The following is a 26,117-nucleotide window of genomic DNA, read 5'->3' as shown; positions in this document are numbered from 1 at the left end:
TTCGCCGTTGGGGGCCTCTGGCGGTAGAGGCCCGTGAGGCGGCGGCGGCGGGTGGTGCCGGCCCCCTCCCGCGCTGCCTCGGGAGCTCGTCCCTGGGTTGTTCGGTAGGGGGTTCCCCAGGGCCCCTATGGCCGTTCCCAGCGGGGCCTGCGACGCGCCTTAGCTTGTGTTTCCGCCGGGCACCCCCACCTCCGCCAGCTTCCCGGGGCACCCGGCGCCGCAGGCGGCCCGGCTGAGCCCCGGCTGGAAGCTTCTGTCCCCTACCCGCCGTCAGCCCGGCCCTTCCTCAGGGGCGCCATGAGCGCGACGGACTGCTCTCCGGGGAGCTCCCCTCGCTCCAGAAGGTAGTGTGGGGGCTGCCTCCGCAGTCACCCCGCGCCGAAACTGCTCTGGGGGCTCTGGCCCCGCAGCTCTTCCCGTTCTGTCCGGTAGCCAGGCTTAACGGAAGGCACCGTTTTGTCTGCTCTTGTACCTGCTGTGCTTCCCTGTCCTTAGGCCTTTCCGTTTCTACTGTTCCTTAGTTCAGTAATAAACTATTCACCTTGTGCCTATGTTACCTGCTTTCTTCTCTTGCTGTTATTTATTTTTCCAAGTGTGTTTTTTAAGGCATTTCTGGGCGCAGCTAGAGGGAGAGTTCCTACGTTAATTGATCGTGTTATTGTGCATTTAATACTTTCCTACAGTGCCAGGAGTTAAGGAGCTTGGTGTGTTTTCACGGATGTAGCACGTTGGGGTTCTGATCTAAGCAGCTTTGGTGAGCTGGTCCTTAAAGGTCACCGCTGCCTCAGTGTTACCTGACAGATCATTTTATGATCAAAGTTCTGGCACTGGCTCCAGAATCAGATTCTGGACTGTGTTTTTGTTAAGCAGATCTTTAGTAAAGAGGCTTCTTAGCTGTAATTCTGTTACTCATGGTATTGTTAAAAAAAAAAAAAGTGTTTGTCAGATCAACATAAATAACGAAAAGAACACTTCCCAAGGGAATTTTGAACTCTGTGTGCAGCTCTATTTGCAAATTTGGTGCTTGTTTGAGCAGATTAACTGTTTGAATGCAGTAAAAATTGTTTAAAAGAAAAATCAGATATGTAATTACACATACTTATTCTTGGTTTGACTTATGTTATATTGACATGCTTTCCATCTAGTACCTCAACATAAGATTCAAGAACTTGGGAGCTTCTATTTCACTATCAAGGGTGAACAAGCGATGTGGATAACACCATCAAGTACACCAGAAAGGAAAGCATGTAGATTCCTAGACCTACACCTTAAATTCTGGCAGCTGGTGCATCAGCTAACCTGAATTATTGTGTTTATTCGACAGTCTTTCTTCTGAAAGTGTTTTTCTCTCTGGATATCAGATAGTGATTCCATCACAGATTATGTCTTCCTGTTTATCTCACAGTGGCTGCTGCTTCTAATTGCACAACAATGGACTTTTTGTCGCCTTTGTTTTCTCCTTCTTTTCTTTCCTCCTCTTCCTTTCGCATTCACTCTCCCCAAATAATCTATGAGACTCTCCTTCAGTAACATTTTTCTTTCTCCCTTTTCCATCAGTTGGCCCCATCTCCACAGTATAGTAAGCCTGCAAGCTGTTCTATATCAAAGCTTTTGGTTCTCCAAAATGCCGTGATCTCCTGTTAATACCCGGAGCACAGACAAGCTAATCTGTGTTTGAAATTGAATCTGAGTTAAAATTGAAAATCTTTTTTTAACTATTTTAGAAAGGTTTTTTCATTTTATTGTCTGAATCTTACATGTCATTAGAAACTGTTTCTGTCCAGGCTTGCAACCCCCCATGTCTCATCCAGATATGCTAGTTCTCAGTCTCCGAGTCAGCAGGACTTTACTCCTCTCCCTTCAATCAATGAGCGCTTGGCCTTTCTCCGGCCCTCCCGGGAGCTGCTGGAATACTACCGCAAGAAGATTGATGACTTTGATGAGGAACATGAGGATTTGGTGAAAAGGCTGGAGAGATACAAAGAAACATATGATGAGCAGGTTAGGAAAAGTTTTTGAATTATGATGGACTATGTATCCTTACAAAAACTTAATATTTTTCTTCAGTTTAAAACTCAGCACAGATGGTCTTAAGATTTACCAGTAACGTGGTAGAACTAAGCTAAGAAGTTGATTTCAGGGTTTGATTGTAAAATCTAGCTGTCTGTCCTCTGTCAAAGCAAACAAACATGCCTGGAGGATATTCTTCTATTCTTAAATTATTATAGTTTGGTTATATCTTCACAGTGGGTTGTTTGTTTCTGTTTTTTTAAAATTAAAGCCTGAGTTTAGATGTTCAGTTCCCATTTTGTCCAACTTCTTTCCCTTGTTTCTCACAGTGAAGAATTGAGTGCTCTTTTGTCCAAATTTAATGGGCTTTGAGATACAGATGTAATTTGTATTTACTGCAGTGGAATTCATAAGCTTGGCTGTAGGCTATTAAGCAGTATACTACACAGCAAATAAATACGAATTTAAAAGAATCTCCAAAACCTAAAAAAAAAAAAAAAAGCCTTTTAAGAGGAAGAAATCTTAGAGAATATCTGTAAGATATTCAGTGCGCTGATATGCCTTACAGCATACATCTGTCTAGCAGTCATATTTGTAATTGTGAATGGCACTTTGGGAATAGAACGATCACTTCTGAGGTGATTGAGGTGCCTCCTCAAGTACTGGCCACGCTTGAAGCAGCCTGAAAGCCCTCGGGAAATGTGTGGCGTACAACTTACTTTCATTCAACATATGGGAAAAAGAGGGGCAGGTTCCAAAATAGTGTCTTCTCTCCTACAGGGATGGTTTTCTGGAAGGTTTGTTAGTTTTCTGCACCAGGTAGAAAATCATTAATGGAACCTAGTAACTAGCCAGATTTCTTACTACTAAACCATACCCATATTTTAATGTTTATTCTTCAGCAATTTCTTTTAAGGGTAAGTGCTATTACAGAGGCTTTGCTAGGTTTTTGTTGACATCAGACTCCCCATACCTGTGCCACACTGACCGCCAGTGCAGAAGTGCGACCACTGGAAACTGGAGATCCTAGCTTAGTCCTTATTTGACTGTTGCATAGTGACAATGATTTTCAGGGCTCTGAACTCCCCATTGAAACGTTTTTTAATAATTTTTCAATACTGCCCTCATCTGGCTGAATTTTGTAAGAGAATGAAATAATTCACTCGAACTGGCAGTTGCTCAATACCAGTTACAGGCTCGGGGCCCAAGCAGTTTGAAGTTTCTAAGTGTTGCCCAATGCTCTGTATCATTTCAAGTACCTCCTTCTTTCTACCTAGCACAAATTGCAATGGGAAGTACATCAGCGAGAAGAGGAGATTGTGGAGTTGCAAAAGGCTTTGAGTGATATGCAAGTCTACCTCTTCCAGGAGAGGGAACACGTCCTTCGTCTTTACTCAGAGAATGACCGGCTGAAAATCAGGTGTGCTGTCTTAGCTGGTGGGCTGGGTCACTGGCAGTAGCAATTGCATGCATTATGTTCTAATTCTCATCCAGATCTGGAGTCTTCAGAGAAGCACCTATGCCATGCTTCCCAGGGAGGGCTCCTATGAAATTGTACCAATCTTGGAGGTGGGATGCGATCTGTTGGGCTGCTAAATATGTTTCCACTTATTATTCCTCCTATTCCGATAGTAGAAGCAAGAGCAGAAGTTGAACATATTCAGATTTGAATTGTGAGTTGCCAGTTTGAATATGGAGGTTCTGATTTAAGCAGACTGTGGTGGGTTGACCTTGACTGGATGCCAGGTGCCCACCAAGCTGCTCTATCACTTCCCTTCTCAGCTGGGCAGAGAGAGAAAAACTACAACAAAAGTCTTGTGGGTCAAGATCAGGACAGGGAGAGATCATTCACCAATTACCATCACGGGCAAAACAGACTTGACTTGGGGAAATTCATTTATTACCAATCAAATCAGAGTAGGATAATGAGAAATAAAAACAAATCTTGAAACACCTTACTGCCATCCCCCTTTCTTCCCAAGCTCAACTTCACTCCCAAATTTTCTACCTCCTCCCACTGAGCGACACAGGGGGATGGGGAATGGGGGTTGCAGTCAGTTCATCCCATGCTGTCTCTGCCGCTGCTTCCTCCTCGCTCTCTTCCCCTGCTCCATTGTGGGGTCCCACCCACGGGAGACAGTCCTTCACGAACTTCTCCACTGTGGGTCCTTTCTACGGGGTGCAGTCCTTCAGGAACAGACATCGTACCAGCATGGCTCCCCTGCAGGGTCACAAGTCCTGCCAGCAAACCTGCTCCAGCGTGGGCTCCTTTCTCCATGGGTCCACAGGTCCTGCCAGGAGCCTGCTCCAGCACAGGCTTCCCATGGGGTCACAGCCTCCTTCGGGCATCCACCTGCTCTGGTGTGGGGTCCTCCACAGGCTGCAGGTGGATATCTGCTCCACTGTGGACCTCCATGGTCTGCAGGGGGACAGCCTGCCTCACCATGGTCTTCACCATGGGCTGCAGGGGAATCTCTGATATAGCCCTTAATGTAGTTTGCTTTAAAAGCAATGGACACTTACAATCTGTTGAATGAAGTATCTGAAAGGATTTTAGGTAGTTCATAACTCTGGAATGCAAATTCTTTACCACCACGTGCTATTGCTGTATCAGCCTATGTAGTATCATATTTGAAAAGAGCAATGCTCCCCAGTGCCAGCGGAATTGGTGGTGTTCTTATTGTATTGGCAACATCAGTAATGTCTTTGGGAGTTTGTTTTTCAGGCAGTATTCTCAAGAACTGCAATAGCTTGGAAAACTTGTAAGCATTAACAAGTAAACTAGAAAGACAGTGTTCCACAATGTCTTGATGTACTTAAAAATAGCAATGTGCTGACCACTTTCCTTGAATTCCAGGGAACTGGAGGATAGAAAAAAAATTCAACATCTCCTGGCTTTAGTGGGAACAGACAGAGGAGAAGTTACATATTTTCACAAGGAGCCTCCACATAAGGCAAGTTCCATTTGTCTGTAGAACTCTGCTTTTGATTGTAACTTGAAGACCCGTACCCCAGAGGCTGACCACAGACCAGATCTGTCCCGCAAATCAAAAGTTGCTAAATGAGCCCAAAGCAGGAGGTATTTGTAGCTCTGTAGCAACATCAGGTTTTAGTATAGCTGCTGACAGATAAGTAGCACACTGGAAGTAGGTCCTCTTAGCATCAGTCCCCTTATACCTTCAAAGCATACTTCCAGATCAGCCTCCTAAATGTCAGATGGGAGTCTGAAAGCCATCTGGCAAATGGTCATTGAGAAGTTGGAGAGAATACCACAAAGAGAAAAAGAAAAAAAGGAAGTGCAGAAAATGACCAGGTGCGGTGTTTGAAGATCAGCTATCTCAGAGTGCCTATCTCTTAGGGCCTCGGTAAAGACTAAAGCTGTGTTGAAGTTGCTGCAGTAGTTTCCTGGGCGAGAGACTGCAGAAGAGCCATCCCCTCTAGGCAATATTGTATTGCATATTTCAGAAATAATGTCAAATTGATTAAATGGCAGTGCATATGAAGTGCAGTGTAGTTGAACCTACTTAAAGTCATGAATCACAAATGATTTGGACATACAGAGACTATGATGGAATATAGGATTTATCTTGGATTAAGGCACAGAAAGAGGCTGAAATATGCTGCATTGTTTGTGGTTGTTCTGCACTGCTCAAGCAGTTAAAAAATCTTGCAGAAGCTTTAAAATTCCCTGATACAGGGTAGCTCTAAAATTAGGCCTATTATATAGCATCAACCTCAAGATAAGAATTGGGGTTATAACCCGCTCCCTCATGGCCTTCCATTTTTGTTAAGTGGGTTTCAGTTCAACAGTTGGGTTGTTTCAATAGTTTTATTGGTTAGCTTTTATTCCAGGCTTGTTCAGTAGCTTGAGTGAATGTGCTGATAAATCAAGCTTCATGTTTCTCTGTCTTGCTAAGGCAAGAAGGAGCATGAAAGGAGGAAATAACATAATCTTCATCTTCACCTTCCTCCTCTTCTCTCTGTCCCCAAAATGCTCCTTTTCCTGTAGAGGGTGCTGACTTTCATCCTAATGAAGCCAGCAAAGGCAGGATTACTTTCCAGTTACCTTTCAGTGAAAAAAATAAAGGCAGAAATGGCAAAACTCAGCCATGATAAAGGAAACTTTTCAACACAGACATTACACTTGTGAATGTCTTCCTTGTCTTGTGGTAGAAGTAAGGTAATGCTGTTCTTTTGGATATTTCATTTTACTCTTTAAGATTTGTTCTTGACCATTGCAACTTTGGAGAAGTCAGATGTTCAGCGCAGATATCTAATCTTGTTTCTGTAGGTTACTGTTCTGCAAAGGCCAGCTAAATCCAGAGAGTCACATGAACAAAATGATACTTCTAGAACAGGTACCACACCAAGCTGATGAACAGCAGCTCAGCTATTGATACTTATTTCTCTGTGTGTTTGTGTCTGGTATACTGAAATAATTCCTTACTGTGAATACTTTAGTATACCTCCATTAAGCTCCCTAAATGTATCCATGTGTACATACACGTATATATTCAGTACTCTTGGCTTCCCTTCGAAATCTTTTAAAATAACCTGAGCTGGCTCTCATGTCCATGATCTGCTCAGCTAAGAAAGAGGCTAGTATGACTGTGGAATGGCTGTTATGGAACTATGCAGGTACCAACTGGACAGGCACCCTTAGCCACAGACATTCCAAGGTGTGCGGTTCTGCCTGCCTTTAGTGTAGACAGCAGTGTGGGTCTGTATGCCTACTTACTGATTTTCTCTTTTGAAAGCACTGCCTCTTCCAAATTGACTGAAATTAGCTAACACTCAAAACTCATTCAAGGCTTCATGCTTGTGCAACTGTGTCATCTGCCTCTTCATCATTTATTTAAGAAAATTTAAGTTTGCTTTCTATATATGCCAAGAAAATTAGTAGGTTGCCTAAATATTGTGGTGTGATAGTGTGGGATAAAGGTATAGGATCACCATAAGTTCTGAAACTCTTTTCTTCCAGCTAGCCCTGCTAGAAGTCCTTGTGACTGCAGCAGTGGCAAGTTTTTTTCCTGTTCTTGTAGGCCTGCCAGAACTTAAAATATTTCGTGCTTGGAAAGATACTGCAGGTAGATTGGAAAACCCTTTTCTACTTCTGTTAAATTTCTGCAATAGGCACCAAGAGGAGCACTTCAAAACCAGCAGCAAAAGGAGAGAAACCAGAAGGTCCTGAGAGATATCAGAGAGATAATCAAACACTTCTACTTCAGGTAAAAACATTTGCTAAGTGATGGACATAATTCCTGGCTGTCCAAGAAATTATGATAGACAAATATGCTGTCTGCTTAGATAAGATGTAGACATACCAATTTTATCAGTCCCCACGTCTTACTATGGATTCCCACTTTCCATCTGTTTACTTAGCTGTTTCTTTGCAATGAATGTAAGCTTAGATTTAAGAACTTGCATCTGATTCTGGAAGCTTTACATAAGTAGATGTTCCAGTAATGTCAACTGGAATATGTTGCCCTTAAATACGGAAGGTGTAATTGATATTATCTCCTGTAATTTGATTGTTCCTATGAATTTACATTAAACACACAGAAGACCTGCAGGGTTGGATATTTTGTGGAAGTCTGACAAAAGCAATGTGTCTGAGATGGAATTGGGCAGCCCTGATAAGATGCACTAGTACAATGACATGTTCCCTTTGCTAGACTTCAGCGAAAGATAGGGTGTAGACAGCATGACAGAATGAAAGATAAAATGTACAGAATCATGAATTGGGGAAGATACCAGACGCTGTGTGTAAAGCATGAGGAAGTATGAGTCAAGAAAAGCAAATTAAAGAGCAAACTTGTACAGCAGATAGATTTTTTTTTTTTTTTTTAAAGTTTTGTTGTTGTTGTTCGAGGGCAGTGGTGACTGACCTAGTAGCCAGTTAGCTGTCTAACAACATTTATTCTGGAGCAAGAGCATTATACAAAATTGTCATAAAAATAAGCAATCTAAATACGTGCAAAGTTTCTTCAGATAGTTTCTTACACATAGGCCAGATGCACATTTTTCAATTACTTGTTCCAATTTGTCTCCCTGACTATGTGCCCTAGATCAAGATTCTTTGCATCCCTCTCCTTCACTCATCTTGTTTACATTTAGTAATTCATTCTGGTTGAGTAATTTCTTTTGTTCAGGATATGTGACTTGCTGCCTTCCTAGAATTTAGGGGTTTTTTATATTACCATTTCATCGGAAGATGGTAGCACAGGGACAGAAGTGTCTCTGCATATTCCAAAGGATTTGTCACATCCTTTGTGCAATTTAAATCTTTCCAATATCTTCAATCTATTGTTGCTGCTTATAATATGCCTGTCTTGCCTTTAGCATGATTTTTTTCTTAAAATGTTTTAGCTGCTTGAAATACTTAGCATTAAAACAAAAATAAAAATTTGAGACATTAGAACTCTCAAAGGTATTATGGGGTAGAGTCTTTGATCTGAATCTTGGAATTTAAGAGACTTGCAAGGACAGGAGCAGAGGTGCTGTGAGGTCTTATTCAGTAATGTGTTTTTTGCTTATTCAGGTGGAGGCCCTGCAAGCTCAGATAGAAGAACAGACACGATTATCCAAGGAACAGGTTGAGGCACTACTAGAGGACAGGCGGATTCACATGGAGGAAGCCCAGCTCCAGCATCAGAGGGACCAGGACAAGATCAAAACTATAACAGATAAGTGAGTGTGAGAGAATAACCATGATGTAGTCATGAGATGAGAAGAGAGGGGAACAATAGAAATATTTTGGCTTTCAGTATGTTGCTTCCTGCAGCAGGCAGAAAAGCACATTATGAGCCATCTCTTTGGTAGTGTGTGTGGAAGAAGATGGAGTAATCTACATATTAAAAATCCTATTTCACATTGGAAGAATATCACTTCTTTCATTAGATAAGAAGAGCTAAACTCGTTAGGAAAACACCTATCTTTTTCTTCCATGCTTCTTCCAACTTGCAATGATGACTGAGGAAATTAAGGTAGGAACTAGGAAAGAAGTTAATTAACTCCACTGCGATCCCTTTTTACAGACTCCATAAGACCCAAAATCTCTTATATGAGAGTACCCGTGACTTTCTTCGGCTCAAGTTTGATGCCCGAGCCAATGAGAAAGCATGGATGGCAGAGAAGGACAGTCTGCTGAGGAAACTTGACAAAGATCTGGATCAGCTTACTATCAGTAGGGAGCCAGGAAGAGAGAAGAAGCAGAGAGGTACCAAGAAGATGCTTCGAGCAGATGATGGAGCTTGGAAACTCCACAGCAGAGAAATAAAGGTAATTTGTTTTTGTTCTAGGTAGAGGCTCTAACAGTTTTCGACTAGAAAATTGGAAGCATCTGGGTTTTGCCTAGATAGGCAGTAGCTAGCCGCTGTTTCAAAGCTGTAGTGGCTTCCCATGACTTATGGTAGCACTTCACTGTCAGTTTCTTTTATGCCCGGGACAATTCCCTACTTCTGCAAGCTGTGCGATATGTGGGCCAACAGTTCTTAACCTGCTTGTTGCACATGCCTTTCTTTTAGTGTAAATGGTCTCAGCTAATGGACTTAGAATGCAGTGTCTATATGTTCCTTGCTGCTGTTGGGGGAGAATAAGTCCTTTCAGTTGATGTCCCCCAGCTCTTCTACGGTAGTCAGGATTTTATTTCCACTTCAGGTATATTTCCAGTGAGAAGTTGGGAGATTTGAAGTGGGTAAACAGGCAATAAGGAATTGGAAAGTAAACAAGTAATAGGGAATTGTTTTCATCTACTACTGAATGAAATGCAGTACTGGGCAAGCAGCTGTGAAAAGCAGAATTACAGCATTAGTTGAATATTATTTTTAAGGGGAAGAGGAGAGAGTCCTTTGATGATGAGCAGTCAGGCAGAACCGATAATCTAATGAAAAGGTTTTGGTAATGGAAGTGGGTTTAGAATATTGTCCTTACCTGGTTATCTCCTTAGCTGTAGCTCCAGTTGTTAATTTTTATTTGCCTGTCATATTGTCAATCTATCACACTTGCTTTTCCAGAGCAGTTGAAATTTTGTGAGCACTGGCTTTTGAGTTGATTCTTTCTGTTCCTCCTATGTCCTAGTCACTGCAAGAACAGCTAATGCAGGAACAGCGCCTATCAAACATGTATAGAGAGCAGTGTGTCACCCTGGAAGGTGAGCTGGCTAGGATTCGTGAGGAGGGAGATGTTGGCAGAGAACTCTTTAAGGTAATTAGTCTGTAATCATCTGCTAGCTGTGTGATGATCTTGCAGGTTTTATTTTGTATACCCTATTGAGTTTTCATCTCCATAGGAACGCTCAGAAAAGATGGGGAAGCGCCTGAAGCTGATGACTCAGCGATATGAAGCCTTGGAAAAACGTCGTAATATGGAAGTGGAAGGCTTCAAGAATGACATTAAACAGCTTCGGCAGAAGTTGAAAGATGTAGAGAAACAGCTTTTTATGGTAATTGCTAAGCATTTCTGAGGCAGACTATTATGAGCTTACCCTATAGAGGTGTATTCTCAGTATTTAAATGCAGTATTTCCCTAGAGTTAAGGAAATAATTTTTTTCCTAAGTGTTCCTTTAGATATTAATATTTGAAAAAACTTGCCCTCTTATGTATTTTATGAAGCAAAAAAAATTTGTCTTTGTTAATCAGGCATCAAGCTTGCCAGGAACTGTCCTGATTATACATTAGCTGTGTATTTTTGTTGCAACTCTGAGAGTTCTTATCTGATGCCTGTAGCTCACTTTACTGCCTTGCAATTTTGAGACAGCTAAGTAGTTTGTTTCAGAAGTATATCCTGCAAAGAAAATGCTGATTGGTTTTCTTTCTGGGGGCCATAGTGTTTGGTTTTGTTCCAGTAAGAGGTAGATCATTGACTTAAGTATTGTGAATATTCTATTTATTCTTTTGTTAATATCTCAGTTGTAACTCTGCCAAAATCACTGCAGAAACAATGGCTGGAACTTGAAGCTGTGTACTCTCTAGTACCTTCCAGATATGTAGATGAACATCAGAACAGCTTAGAAGGGAAGTCACAGCCTTGATGTTGCTTGGAGTTTAGGATGAGATATTTATCTAAGATATGCTTAGGAGGTTGATCTAGGCATAGTTTTTGTTCAACTGACTCTCCTTCAGAAGTCTGGCAGTGCCACCAATTCATTTGTTTTCTGTACTTTTGGCGCACAGTTCAGTTTAGTTAGACTAATGCACTTGTCTTCCCTAATTACTTAAATTTTTTGTTTGTTTTTGTGTTGGGGTTTTTTTGTTTGGGTTTTTTTTCTGTTTTTTTTCTTGGGCTGTGAGTTTTTAAACTTTATTCTTTAAGGACTAAACAGCATATGTGAATGGGGGAAAAATTGCCTATGATACCTTTACTACAGACCTGTATGTTTTGTAACTGTGATTGTCCTCTTAATTGTATTCTTAATTTCTTTACACTTTTAACCACAAGAGGGCAGAGGAGCAAAATACTTGCTAGAAGTCTTCAGAGTGATCTTTAAATCCTTCTCATCACTTGAGGTCAAAATGACTACAGATGACTAAATTTTCTGATTTGCATATTAAAGTCTTTGACCAAGAACTACATGATGACAATGAGATGCCCTAAAGGGTCGAGAGAAAAGAGGGCTTTGAGAGCAGCTTCCAAGGCTGTGCTGCTCTGCTGTTGAAAGTGACTGGGCTGGCATGCTATCTATCCAGTTCCAGGGTGACAGGAAATGGCAGCCCTGGCTAGCTTGCCATGAGGAATTCTGATTATCCAGTAGCCTTTGTTCGGCTCAGTATGGGCCATATGGCATGGCCTAAGACTAGGCATTGTACTTGAACTGCTCTTGAATTGTATGCCGTTCAGAAGGCAGCAGGTTGGCCACAGCTGTTAAACCACCTCTAGTTCTAGTAGCAAAAGATGACAAAATGTCATCATATCAGGTGAGGTACTTAGAACCACATAAAAGTTAGCTGATAAGTAATTTAACTTGCCTTTTTTTGTGGGTCTCTAAATAATGCAGGAATTAGAAAAGAGTTGACAAGTTATGGGTAAACTTGATTATATTCTATCCAGATTTCTTTCTCACAAGTAATACAATACCATAATGTATGAAAGCTTTGTTCTTTATAGCACCTTTCTATTGGTGATATGTATTAGCCTAGTGATATTAGCTTAAGCATCCTCTTTGCTAGCTACAAAGGGTCTCCTTTAGCATTCTCTCCCTCGTATCCTCGTCATAATACTCTCTAAATTGTATTCTGTACTGCTTTGTTTTCTTAATTTGTTTTTCTTTTCCTTTTTAGGTGACTCTGAATATTGGACCAGACCAGGATCTTGCAATTCTCCATGAGGTCCGCCAAGGAAACAGACTAACCCGTAAAATTCAAGGAGAACTAAAAAACTTAAAAGCAAAAATCTATGGCTTAGAGAATGAACTACGGGTCTGCTGAAGCTGAGGTATTAGCTAGCATCCTAGTTTTAGGAATGGGACATTGCTAGGCTGGAATAGTCATATGTGAGAGCAGCTCCTGCCTGTCTGCTTCCTGGCATTCAGTGACAGAAGGCTTGAGGAAATCTGCAGTTAATGTCATAACACTGTACATGAGCCGTTCTTAACATGCCAGATTATATTGCTGTTTCTGCTGAGAGATGGCACTTGATAAGACTGACATAGAAAGTACATGATGACTGATATATCAGGAATATGCTTATGACTTCATCTTACCGTCATATCTGTGGTAGGGGTCAGTGTATACTGGCCTTCACCTTTATTTGGAGCACATTATAAACCACATATATGGTTATAATGACATTAATAATCACGGAAGGATCTAGTTCAAGATCTGAATTGCTTGACTGACCTTTTCCTATGTGAGAAGCAGCTTTTAAAATGGTTTAAATGATTACTGTTTTGGCGCTTAGGCACATCAGGATGTAACTGGAAATTTTCTTTGAAAAAGACCACGTATAGAAAGTACATACTAAAGTGTTTTACAACTGACTCTCCCCTTGACAGTATAACTATTTTAAAATGGCTTCCCTTTGCTTGGTTCTAACCTCATTGGGACAAACCTGACTGATTTAATATGGTGGAAAAAGATAACCTGTTATAGAAGCTTCATCTGCAAGAACCAGCAACATCTACACTTGTTTTGAATGTTTGGAGGGGAGGGAAATACTACACTATCGAGTGTTGTCACCTCGTCCCCTTCCTCCCATTTTATCTTAACACACAGAGAAAGCCTATAATAAAAGGCATCTAGTATCTTCCTTAACCACCATATTATCTATCTTTGTAGCTTTAAACAATATCTTGGTTATGTACCAACAAATCATGGTCAGCTTTTGCTACAGCAGTTGTTGCTACTGAACTGTAACTGAAATTGGGGTGGCAGAGCAGGTGCCTAGTTGCTGCATGATAAATATAACTCTATGATGATTATCTTCATACCAGACATCAGGACATCACAATTCTAGAAATCGGATGAAATCATGAAAAGGGTTACAGCATGGCTTCAGCCCACTTTATAATTGCAGGTATTCATGCTTTTACTGTAGCATCAGCAAATCTTGTCCACCTTGTAGGCTGAGAGCAGATCTGTGTTGGGAAAAGGATTTCAGTGCCTCTGTTTCCTACTGTACCTTGTTAAATGTGACAGAAGCAGAATAATGTCTTTCTGAAGTATACACCTATAGGCTACCAGCACTTCCTTTCCTGTTGAAAAGGATTTAGTGTGTGAAAGCAGGCAGTTTCTTTTGGACATGGTAGTGGCCATGGAGTTCCTCATTGTGTTTGGGAGAGGTAGATATGCAAAAGATGTTTTTGTACTGTCAAGATTTGGAGAAAGAATTGTTTTTATAGCACCAGCTAAAGCAATGCAGGATGGGAAATTTGCTCAAGAAGTCAAGGCCCACTTCAATTGTGTTTCCTTTTTGTGACAAACTTGCTGTCTCTCCCTCATGGTCCTGTACTGTGGCTTTTATTCTGTGTGTGTTCTTAACGTCAAATTCATCACAGACAAACTGTAGTGTTGGGTGGCTGGTAGTCTGTACGTAAATGCTCAACTACTACTACAACTTAGGAGAGGCTGTTTTAAAGTATGTTGCACCAATTAGTTTAGCTGAAAATGCTGAACTGTTCAGAAACTGATTCATGAACAACTTGGGTGCTGATGCTATGTGGACAGTTGAGGAAAGTTATTAAATAATGCTATCCATCATTCAGTCTCACTCTTTCTTAGTTGACTAGTACTTTCTCAGATAAGTCTAGCTAATTAAGGTGAGTTTGTATGTGAAATAACATGCTACTGGTTTAAAGATAAGATATCAAAGTTATCACATGTCCTGGAAGGCTGCTTCTGAAAATTGCTACATAACCACTTATTCAGCAGGATCCATCTACTTAAATTCACCTGATGGGAAGCTAGCAAAAAGGTCTCTTGAACGTATAGAAATAAATGGGTTTCTGTTTATTTTCAACTCTTCCAAGCTAAAGAATTGCCTGTGAAATCATATTTTCCTCACTTGAAAGCCCTGAAGCGTGTCTGGATAAAGACTGTAGGCTTTGACATTCAGGTTTGTAAGATTGGGAGGAAGTATTGGGGGAAGAAGGATGTAAATGTTTAATTTCCTGTCTTCCTTACAGATATTCCTTATTACTTAAAAGACTGAACAGAATAAAATGACTACATTCCTAATATATCTGCTGGTGAGGGGTAGTGCTGATCTGTAAATCCATATTATTTGGAAGTTTGAGTATTTGTCCAAGGGCAGGAAGTGCAAAGTATTGTACATGCTCTTTCTGTGTGACATCATGTGATCATGTGAAATTGAAATGTTGCTTTATATTGCCAGAAGAAATGTAGACCTTCAAGTCAAGAACTGCCTTAAAGACCCAAGTGCTTCCTACCACTGACAACTACCCTTTAAGATGTCAGTAAAGAATTACTGGCATTTCCAAAAGGGTTTCCTGGGAAAGGTTCCAAGACCTATATTAGTCAATTTTCTTCCACACTTTTTGGGTAGAAAGCAAAAAATGGCATTTACTCCAAAGACTGATTAACTTTTTTTGCTAATTTAAGTTAGTAACGTGTGACTTGTATCATTTCAATACAACTAAATGCCAGGTTATGTATGTAGGAGCACAGAATTTGAGAGATCTCCAAAATGGCTGATTCTAGGAATACAGAGACTATCCTGCAGAGGATTAAAGGTTAGAACTGGACAAATGTTCTTACTGTGAGCCAAGACACTAAAATGTTTCTTGCATAAATAGGAGAAAAGTGAGCAGTAGGGAAAAACTTTATTGTGGTGTAGCCTTATTTAGGTAAGGAAGGAATGCATACATTTCAGAAAGGATGTTGAAATATTGGGTAAGGCACAGAACCACAGATGATTCAGCAGAAGAGAAAAGGTTGTGCAAGAACTCATACTGTATTGCATTAAGAAGACTGATTAATATACACGTATCTTGAAGATTAAAAACTACCAAAGGCCTCTATATCCTAGCAGAGATAGGCTGAGCAAGAACCAGTAGCCCAGACCTGAAGTTAATTAAAAAAAGCACACATTTTTAACAGGAAGATTGTGCTTTTTCCCTCATTATAACAAACTATTTGTGGAGGTAACAAATTCTCCACCTCTATTTTCAAATCAAAAAATGATTACACCTCTGGAGAAGGTAGCTTGTTTTAATAAGTTACTGGGTTTGGCACATTAGAACTTAATGAAATATAATTATGTGAACTAACAGGAAATCATTTAAAGGTTCCTTTTGGCTTTAAACCTATGATTTATTTATATGCAATATTTGTAGGAGTTTTTCAGCACTCATGCAGTTGCCTTAATTATAGGAATGTATGCTGTGTCAGCTCATCCTACACAGCAAAGTTACACAAGGTAAAAAAAAACCCAACCAAAAAACAAAAAGCAAAAAAACCAAAAAAATTCCCTCATGATCTTCCTATACCACAACTTGCAGTAATTCCCAAATTAATGGACACTGTCACTGCACTTAGAAAGGCAGATTAACAGTAGCCACAGTTCTGATAGCTGTCAGAATAAATCTAAATAGTAGTATAGTATATACTTGTATGCAATGGCTGTACTTGAATTGCTTATGTAAGTAGTAGTATCAATTCAGAAACATGCACGTTTTACCAGGATGGATGGATTCTGTGGGCAGCCTAATATTCTGGAATTGTGATGTCTCTGTATGTAGGCCAGGAAGTAATTCTTTGATAATTAAGTACTTTTCTGAGACTAGCTGGGAGCAACATCCCTGTTCTGGTAGGTGTTCATATTCATGAAAAGCTATGTCGTTCAGACTTTTAATTACAGCTCACAAACGCATTTAATTCTGCTACACTAGAATGTATCTGTGCCTGCTCAGTCAAAATCCTAATAAAGATGTCTCATTTGTCCCCATTCAAAGTGGCATCGTAGGTCATTTGTATATAAGGGACATTTTAGGATTTTTTTTTCTAATTTTTCAGCAATATTTTGCTTTTATATTCCCAGGTTGCTTTGAATTATAAGAAAGATCCCCTTTACTCCCTAAACAGTTATTCTTAAATTTGCAAGTCTAGCTGTAAAAGTATACACGTTTTTTAGCATGTGGACTGGGATTATGTACCAAAACATGCTTGGATACAGTCTAGAAGGTGTGAGAGGTGAAAGCTGCGATGATTCCTTTTGGCTGCTGTATTCATAGGGTTTAGGCACAAAGAACAAAGTTTGTTTTGATTCTTACGTTGCATCAAAAGTTTAGGACTTTCTGTCTGAAACAGGCAGTCAGAGGTAACTGGAATTTAACTCACTAGCAGGAAACATTTCTGCTATGACTGAAGTATTTGAGAAGAGTGGGGTGGACTTCTGATATTTCCCATTTAACACCAAATGAACTGTTTGGAGAAAGGGCATCTCTGAATATGAATTGAAGTGGCTGCCCTTCAAGTAAGGTCCAAAAATACAGTTTTACAGTATCAGTGGGGTTGACTATTCACTTATACTGACTAAATTGCACGTTTTAAGAATTGCGATGCTGTTGGATTGTGGACAGATTACAAATGTGTAAATATGGATTATTTGGTTTTATTCAGAAAAGCCAGAGAGGCTTTCAACACAGAAGTGTTTCAATGTTAAAGCAAGACAATGATTAACTACGCAGGCATGAAGGGTTTCATTGTTGAATGGGTTCAATTTGAATAAAAAGCTCTGGATTTACTCTAGTGAAGCATGCCCAGGATGTGCTGGATTCTCCTGTATTGATTTGGAGATCAAATTGCCTTTCTTTCACTGTAAACACTATCTGAGTATAGAGTCACTTCTAAACTGTCTGGCAAAGCAGTTTTTTTTCCTCTTCAGTGCTAGCTTGGTTAGTTAGAAGTCTGCTCTGTGTCGTCACAGGCAGAGCTGCTCAGCTTTGTGTTCTGTAGCGTCCTTAATAAAATGACTGTGGCACATCTTTGGAACTTCTTGAAACATAAGGATGATGAGCACAGTCTGGTACTTTTAAGACAGGTGAAGGAGGAAATTTAGGCAAGACTTCAGTCAGATTTGAAAACATGGATTTCCACAATGATCAAATATGTAAATACATGTTTCATTATGGTAAATGTCTAAACCCTGAAAAGTCTTTTGAAAGTTCTCAGCTTAAAGTCTATAAAAACTTTTTTCTGGAAGTGCAAACACGTGCTCTGGATATTGAGAGATTGTTCTGATGTGCAGAAAGCAATTCAGGCCAATTCATGGGACAGGAACTGCAATAAGGAGGTGCTCCTACAGGTGCTGGATGAAGTTCATGTAAAAATGTGTCCTCTGTACAGCTGAAAAAGAAGGGCAGCCATTTCTATGTAATTTTATCTGGACAGCTAGGGCTTGAGACCTACGGAAAGAGAGTTACACAGTGAAAAGATGGAAACATGAATGAGGCTTTCCGCCCAGACAGGTAAGTTGTAGGAGAGCAATGGTGTGACTGATGCTGTCAGTCGAAGTCAGAACTGAGGGAGCATAGCCATGTGAACAGTGAAAGCAAGAGGAAGTCTCAAACCCCGGCTCAGGCCAGTTCATTCAAATGTTGGCAGCCTAACTGTATTGGTAGAAATCACATTGCTGATTAATATAACTGTTAGCAAAACCCACCATATCAGCACAGCTTAACTGGGCAAGAAGGTTCTTTTGCTAATAGTTTGTTAATTGCAGGACCACACTGATTCCCTTACTGTGATGTTAAACTGCAGCATTGACGGGGATTTTTCTGGGATAGCTCCACCAGTAATGCCTTTTAGAGCCCAGTCCATTCCTGAGGAGCCAAAAAGGGAAATAATGGGGAACTGTGTCTTCAAAGACTGCCTTTTCCTCTTAGAAACACTTCTGCCTTTGAGCCGTTTTGATTATGAATGTTGAGATGAAGTCATTGTTTGTGCTTCAGAGCATAGCTGAGGTTAGGAAGAGGGGTGTGGAGCCACCAGGGTGGTGAAAGCTAGGGACAGTTGGGTATCTTTGGTATGGAGCTGGTAATTAGTGTTAAAATGAAAATTACACAAGAAGAAAAAAGAGAAGGAGCAAACAGCAGATAATTGAACCTTTGGGGAGCCTACAGAGAAAGGATGTTGGCACAGAGCTAAAAGTAATTTACAGAACAGAGAAACAGTTGTTAGATAACGAGAAGCAAAAGCATCATAACAAGAAGAGGCAGGGATGCACAGAGATGGAGCTAGAGAGGGGAGCCAGGAGGAACAGGAGATGTGCGTCGTTAAGCGCTGCACTCATATCAAAGGCTGCTTTTATCATGAGGAAACATAGCCAAAATAGAAAACAAACAAAGGCCCAAACAAAGCAGAAAACACTCCAGTTGGCTCATCTGGCAAATAGTTTCTTTGAAGCGGGTATTCAGGGTAGGCTAGGAGAGGTGTATCCTGAAGCAAGCAGCCATCTCTCCGATGTTCAAGGATGGTCCGTCAGGGCAGTCAGCAGAGTCAGCTCCATGTCTGAGTCATCTAAATATGACACAGACCCTATTCCTGCATCACCTGCTTCCAGTTCACTTGCTGTTTCTTTCCCTCATGGGGTTGACCCCAGCGTATGGGACTGTTACGAGCTGTAGTTTCCACCGGTACCGTATGGCACCCAGTGGAGGGGAGAGATGTGGAGGTCTGGGCACACATGTGTGTGACTGGGGATGCGTGAGATACTGGGAATACAAGACTGCTGGTAGACTTGGGATAAAAACTTTCATGTGAGGTGTCTTTAAGACATTACTGTAAGTGGTAATCTTATTCCTGGGCATCAGTGCTTTCCGCAATGAAAGTAAGTGGTCCAAAATAAGTTACTTTAAGCACAATGTAGGGCTATTCAAATTCTTCATTCCACTATTTATTACACATCCAGCTTAATTTTGTTCCTTAATATTGTTCTATTATAGCTACATTGTAACAGATAGACATCAACGTGTCACACTTACTTCTTTAAGCTTTTTCTCCAGAGACAAGAGCTTTTCTGTATCTTCATTATAGCATAGTTCTATCAGGAAAAAAATTTTGTTTCTTTACAAGTCAACAATACTACTGTTAACCTATAATTTCACTTTCCCCTCCCCTCCATTTTAGTACCATGTTCAGAAGAGGAAAATGTGCTTACTTATTTTAATATTTTAATATGCAGCAAAGTTTCAACAAAGTGCAGTTGTCATTTTTCAAACTTAAGGTTGTTCATTTAAGAAATGCAGCCAAATTCCTGCTGAGAATGTATGATTCAATTCTCATTCTTTAAATGGTAAATCAAGTTTAATTTAGATCTGTATTTATTACGCATTTTTTCCTAGTATTTTCCTTTCTTTTTTTGAACAAATATGAAAATCTTGGTTTATTTCTTTCATGCTGGAAAAAACCCAAACCAACATACCACCAAAAAACTTCAACAGTAAGTGTCATACCCTTACATGAGATTTCTGCCTTGAAATGATTAAACTGGTGCGCACCTTCAAGTTTTTAATCGTGTGGGTACTGGTGGTGGCTGGGTATTGGCAGCCTTTTCTGTTTGCACCAGAGGAAGTAGCACCATGATTCAAGCTTGGATCGGTGCCACGTGCATCCGTGGCCACTAGCAAGGTAGGAAGGATGAACGTAAGTGTTGCACCCTCGAAAGCTGCAGAATGGACCTTGTCCCCAGGGAGGCAGGGCTCGAGCCCAAGGACAGAGCTGCTCACCGGCCTCCCCCACTGCAGGAGTTGTTTCCACCTTTGAGAAACGTCATGTTTTTCCACCTCCACAATGAGGTATAAAACTCTCTGGATGCACTTCCCTGAAACAAGAAAAATCTCTCCAACACATTGCTGAGAGGAGATGGTTCTGAAACCTTTGTGAGATGTTTAGAAAAAGGAAACTTATCATCTGTCTGTCCATCCCAATGTGTGACAGGTAATAGCAGGGTCTCTAGGTGTTGCCTGGACACTGGGAACATGGTGTTCTGCACTTGATGCCAGGGACTACAGATGCTGCTTCTGCCCCCAACCACTGCAATACTTGGGATGCTGGCACTCTCTCAATGTCAGCCTGTCCCTGCTGGGACTCACACCACTCTTCTGTTGCCCTCCATGCCATTTAAAAGGGCTTTGGCACGTTTTCTAAGCCTTTCAGAAGGCTGCTGTGAAAGTAAGATGGACCCTCAAAAAAAGGTCTGTCATCATTGCATGCTTTTTAAAAATTAACTTCAGCCTGAGGGTTGCTCTTCGTGGTTGCACAGGGGCTGCATCTGTGCAGGAGCAGCTCTGCAGCAGCAGAAACATGAAGAGAAATGGTTGGTGCCAATGACCCAACACCCACACCATACATGTTTGGAAATAGTTTTTTCTGGACTAGCTCCCCAGCCGGATGCATTATGTGCACCCCGGACAGCATCTTCCAGTTTAGTTTCACCCAGGAGGAATCCAGTTTGCATCCTCTGAGACCGCCTGGTGATGTGAACCAAATCAAGAGCATGGGGGGACAGCTGGGAGAGTCACTTCAAAAGCGCGCTTGAGATGTGAAATGAAACCCTAAGCACACCCAAGGAAGGTCCTGGTCTTCCTGTGGGCCTCCAGCGTCCTCCCTCTGGTGGGTCTGAACGGTGTAACATCGCACCTGATCAGCTGCTTCAGAAAGCAGATTTGGAGACTTCCTGAGCCCTGTTCCTCCTGACTGAGCAAAGCACTTTGAACTAAATACACTTGTTGCAGCAGGCGAAAGACACTTTCAAATGGATTCAGCTGTGTGTAACTGCGTGAATTTGAATGGCCCCGCTCTCATCCTGCTTCCCTCCGGGCGGAGGAGTTACTATCTCCCGGCCTCTCTCGCGCCGGAGGGATCCACCAACGCTCCCACCGACACGAAAACCGGCTCTGAGGAGGATTTGGAGCCGCCTCCGCCACTGAAGCAGCTCTCCTGTCGCCTTGGCAGGAGCGGAGGCCTCTGGCAGCGCTGACCCCGCGGGACCCCCGCGGCCCGGGCGGGGACGGCTCCGGTCCCGGCGCCCGCCAGCCCCCGGAGCGGCCAGGGGGGCGACGACGGCTGCGGCCCCGCCGCCGCGGAGCCCCCGGCTCGGCCCCCGCGGGGCGGAGGCAGGTGCGGGGGGCGGCGGCAGAGCCCGGCCGGGAGCTGCGCCCGCGGGGGCGCGGCGCCGCCCCGCACCTGGGCCCGCCCCGCGGAGGAGGGGGGTCGGAGGCAGCGGCGCCGGGCCGGTGCGGCGCGGCGGCGGGAGCATGCCCCGGGGCGGCGGGGGCCGGGCGCCCTGAGCGGCGCCATGCGGGGCCGGCTGCTGGCGCGGCTGCGGCGGCGGCGGCGGCTGCTGCGGCTGCTGCTGGCCCTGGGCGCGCTGGCCCTGGGGCTCTGGGCCGCTTACCTGGAGCTGGTGGCGGCGGCCGGCGGCGGGGCTCCCCCGGACCGCAGTGAGTTACCGCGCGGGGCGCCGGGGGAGGGGAAGGAAGGGCGGGGGGTCCCGTCCCTCGCAGCCCGGCGCCGTCCCGGGCTCCCCCGCGCGCTGCGTCCCGCTCGGGAGCCCGGTGCGGTGCCCCCCTTTCCAGGCCGGCCGGGGAGGAGGGGGTGAGCGCAGCCCGCTGCAGCGGCGGGCGGCAGAGCGCTGCCGGCGATCGGGGAGACGCTTCCTGGGGAGCCCTCGGGGACGGAGGTGGGTTTTGTTCCCCGGGAAGCAGATGGGTGTCGGGGGGTTTCGCTTTGCTGCCTTTGGCCTGTCGGCTCTCATCCTCCTCTCTGTCAGGAGACCTGTCAAAATGTGACCTTGCTGGAGTTGCAGAGCCCAGGGCCACGGCGTTGAGGTGGCTCTTGTTCTCGGGGCTCGGGTGCTAACCTGGAAGGCAGCAAAGATGCTTTGAATATTGCTTTGATGAGAGAAGAAGAGAATGCAAAGGAGGAGGGAATGCATACCCTGGAGATGCGCACCACTCGCCTAGTAACGGGTTCATTTTGTGCAAACTTTTAGGAGTACAGCGGGGCTGATGCTAAGTGCAGTTAGCTGCTTTTTTTCCAAAGTAGAGCAAACCAGTTATTTCTATCAGTGTCGTGTGGGTTTTTATGCTTCTCGTCTCTTTTACAGTTACAATAAAGTTTTGAATGGCCCAAGGTTTTGTAAAAGCCTATGGTGTTGTTGCTGCTCTTTTTAAAATAATCTCAGTGCTTGGTGCCAATCTAATTCAATAGTAGTTTTTCAAGTATATCTGAGCATTTAACTATTAATACTTTTCAGCGTCTTGGTCCCTTCGTTACACATTATAAAAGCCCTGATTCTTACTCCCATGAGTCAGGCTTGGTTTCAGTCTTAAAGCCTTAGACTGTGGCTGTGCAAGGAGTTGCATGAACATCTACTCCCACAAAATCCATTACAGGACTTCAGCTTGTCCATTTGTTCCATATTATATATGACATTAAGGCTAAAAACACATATTTATTGTTCCAACGGCGTAAGAGATCTGATTTCTTTGGCTAGGATAAATCCTCTAGTTATAATCTGCTTTTTATGCCTGGTGGATTAGTTGGGACATGAGAAGATGGGTTGCACTATGAGTCTACTTCACGTTACATCTTTCATGTAATCTAGCCAAGCCTCTTACTGTACACTGCTTTGCCAATAGCCCCCAAAGATCCTTAGAGGAGACTGTAGAGGTATGTAGAGGACTTCAGCAGTGCAGCAAGGGAGAAAACAAACTGCTTGGAGGTATTTAAAATAGTGGTTATAAGGAGAGGTGGGCTGAGTCAGGTATCTGGAGCCGTACAGCTGACGGTCATTTCGCTGATAGCAATGCAAAGGGAGAGGGAGGGGATGGGACAAACAGGCAGAGAGTGTAATGACAGAAGAGATGTGCAGGAGCAAACAACTTTTATGAATTGGGTTCTTCCTCTTTGCTTTTAGACAGGGTTATTTTTACATCTCTGTTACAAAAGTCATTCTGTTTTAAGACTGAAACTGGAAACAGTGACATGACTACAGTCACTACCAACTAAAACAGAAGATGAGGAAAATTAATTACATTATATTGAAGTTCAATTATATAAAAGTTCGGATTCTCCCAAATCCACCAGAGACGTTGCCGCTCATTGCATGCGGAAGACATTTAAACGCTGCTGGAAAGGGTGGGAGGGTGAAACCCTCCAGCAGGCAGCTCCTCACGGCTCTGCAGCATCACAGAGGGAGAGCAGCTGTGCCTGGAGAGCCGAGGCCCTGCAGGCACGCTGCGCACTGGGCGTCATGTTTTCCTGGCCTCGTGGCTGGGATCCTGGAACCTGCTAACAGGAGGAAGGTTAATCTGTGACCCTCCCCACCCTTCCTCTTGCCCCAGTACCTCTAAAAGTATGTTTTGTTTTAAGAGAAATCAGAAGTCAGAGTGAAAGACAAATAGTATTTGTTTTCTTTTGGCTGTTAAAACTAAGTAATGTTTTCTTCTCTGGAGACTGGGGCGGCTGCGTTTGTGACTCCATGTGGTGACTTTCCAGAGATCCCAGGGAGCTGGTGTAGGAGGGAGTGACTCTCAGAGCAATTAATACTTTTCCCCTCTCATTTCTGCATTGTTTTCTGTTGCATGTCCCAGGTGGGAGCCCTACTGTAAGTCACGCCTGGGACCAACCAAGATCTACCACCTCAACTTATCTGATGCAACAGCCTCCCCAGTTATTAATGACAAAATACAAAGGCTGTTTATTGGGTAATTTTTCTAGACAAAAGGCTAAGAGGCTGCCTCCACTGGGGCCAGAAAGCTGAAGAGATGCTGGGCTTGGAAGGAGATCTGCAGGACATCACTGTTTCCATCTCCTATGCCTGTAACAGAGTTTCTTCTTGCATCCCTAAAAGGCCTTGCAGAACAGCCTGTGTATAGAAAGCCAAGTATGTTTTCTCTTTCCAGAGAGGTAAGCCCTCCTCTTGCAAGGCTGTAAGGAGTCACAGAAAATATTCCCTTTCCTCTTAGCCACGCATGGGATGGAGCACAAGCCACTGTGATGCCCTCACGCTGCCCCTGCTCCAGGTCAGTGCCTTAGAGCAAGTCTTCAGACATGGTGGATCCTCCCCAGCTTTATGCTCCTCTCCTCCTCTTCCCCCACCAGATCAGTTTGTGGTGGAGGAAGTAGAGGTCAGATGCCCTGGGTGTGAGCGTTTGAGTAAGCAATGCTTAAAAATTGAGGCCCTGACTGTCCTCCCTTGATGTATATGCAGCTCTGCTATGCAACAAAGTTAATCGTGTGAGTGAGTTTGGATGAAAGAGAATAAAGGGCTTAGGAGAACACGCTGTAATCATCGGTACTCATTGGCTTCCATGGCACAGCATCACTGTACACTGGGAGAGGGTCTGGCTGTGAGGTTCATTTTGCTGTAATGTTAAAGTCAAAGGTTGAGGGACCAGCCTGAGGTGCAGAATTCATGCTCAGTATACCCCATGGGTTGGGATTCACGCATGCCTAAGTTGATTTGGGCCCTTTTCTAGCTGCCAGGGAGGTTTGGGATCGGCTGGACAGGGACGGATGGTAGTATGGGCTCTCATGAGTGGTAGCTTTCCTTTGAAAGTGATACTGAAATGAGCAGTCAGTCTGGTAAAAAAAAAATTTTTTTTTTCTTGTGATGTGGCTGCATCAAGGTATTCCTACATATTCTTCCCGGAGAGCCTTATTGGCAGGACTGTTGTCTCTCATGGGCAGGAGGGTGTTTCTGTTCCTGTTGTTGTTGTGGGGCTTGCCTTTTTCTTTTCTTTGTTTTCTTTCTCTTCTCTTTCTCTTCTCTTTCTCCTTTCTTCTCCTTTCTTCTCCTTTCTTCTCCTTTCTTCTCCTTTCTTCTCCTTTCTTCTCCTTTCTTCTCCTTTCTTCTCCTTTCTTCTCCTTTCTTCTCCTTTCTTCTCCTTTCTTCTCCTTTCTTCTCCTTTCTTCTCCTTTCTTCTCCTTTCTTCTCCTTTCTTCTCCTTTCTTCTCCTTTCTTCTCCTTTCTTCTCCTTTCTTCTCCTTTCTTCTCCTTTCTTCTCCTTTCTTCTCCTTTCTTCTCCTTTCTTCTCCTTTCTTCTCCTTTCTTCTCCTTTCTTCTCCTTTCTTCTCCTTTCTTCTCCTTTCTTCTCCTTTCTTCTCCTTTCTTCTCCTTTCTTCTCCTTTCTTCTCCTTTCTTCTCCTTTCTTCTCCTTTCTTCTCCTTTCTTCTCCTTTCTTCTCCTTTCTTCTCCTTTCTTCTCCTTTCTTCTCCTTTCTTCTCCTTTCTTCTCCTTTCTTCTCCTTTCTTCTCCTTTCTTCTCCTTTCTTCTCCTTTCTTCTCCTTTCTTCTCCTTTCTTCTCCTTTCTTCTCCTTTCTTCTCCTTTCTTCTCCTTTCTTCTCCTTTCTTCTCCTTTCTTCTCCTTTCTTCTCCTTTCTTCTCCTTTCTTCTCCTTTCTTCTCCTTTCTTCTCCTTTCTTCTCCTTTCTTCTCCTTTCTTCTCCTTTCTTCTCCTTTCTTCTCCTTTCTTCTCCTTTCTTCTCCTTTCTTCTCCTTTCTTCTCCTTTCTTCTCCTTTCTTCTCCTTTCTTCTCCTTTCTTCTCCTTTCTTCTCCTTTCTTCTCCTTTCTTCTCCTTTCTCCTTTTTCTCTTCTCTTTTTTTTTTTTTTTTTCTTTTTTGGCTGGTCTGCTGCCCAATAGGTA

General features: G+C 42.9%; 2 protein-coding genes across 2 annotated transcripts in view; both read left to right on the top strand.

Annotated features, from left to right (window-relative positions):
* The first annotated feature begins 17 nt into the window (after window positions 1-17).
* CCDC77 (coiled-coil domain containing 77) lies at window positions 18-14,203 on the top strand. The gene is made up of 11 exons (XM_052790605.1): window positions 18-344; window positions 1,785-2,001; window positions 3,288-3,430; window positions 4,868-4,964; window positions 6,302-6,368; window positions 7,144-7,238; window positions 8,552-8,700; window positions 9,048-9,291; window positions 10,090-10,215; window positions 10,301-10,453; window positions 12,289-14,203. The coding sequence occupies exons 1-11, from the start codon at window positions 298-300 to the stop codon at window positions 12,433-12,435; spliced, it is 1,485 nt and encodes a 494-aa protein (XP_052646565.1). The 5' UTR covers window positions 18-297; the 3' UTR covers window positions 12,436-14,203.
* Window positions 14,204-21,739: 7,536 nt separating this feature from the next.
* Window positions 21,740-26,117, top strand: part of B4GALNT3 (beta-1,4-N-acetyl-galactosaminyltransferase 3) — a 70,868-nt gene continuing 66,490 nt past the window's right edge. Inside the window, exon 1 of the mRNA XM_052790086.1 lies at window positions 21,740-21,908. Coding sequence (XP_052646046.1) covers window positions 21,764-21,908 — 145 coding nt within the window. The 5' untranslated portion in view covers window positions 21,740-21,763. The remainder of the gene's footprint in view (window positions 21,909-26,117) is intronic.

Source organism: Harpia harpyja, chromosome 6 (genome assembly GCF_026419915.1).
Source record: "Harpia harpyja isolate bHarHar1 chromosome 6, bHarHar1 primary haplotype, whole genome shotgun sequence".
Taxonomy (NCBI): Eukaryota; Metazoa; Chordata; class Aves; order Accipitriformes; family Accipitridae; genus Harpia; species Harpia harpyja.
This window is presented reverse-complemented; position numbering and strand designations above follow the sequence as displayed.

Coding starts and splice junctions, on each gene's coding strand:
- CCDC77 (XM_052790605.1), top strand. CDS start 298: ATGAGCGCGACGGACTGCTCTCCGGGGAGCTCCCCTCGCTCCAGAAG. Junction 6,369..7,143: donor AAATGATACTTCTAGAACAG/GTACCACACCAA, acceptor TTTCTGCAATAG/GCACCAAGAGGAGCACTTCA. Junction 10,454..12,288: donor TAGAGAAACAGCTTTTTATG/GTAATTGCTAAG, acceptor TTTCCTTTTTAG/GTGACTCTGAATATTGGACC.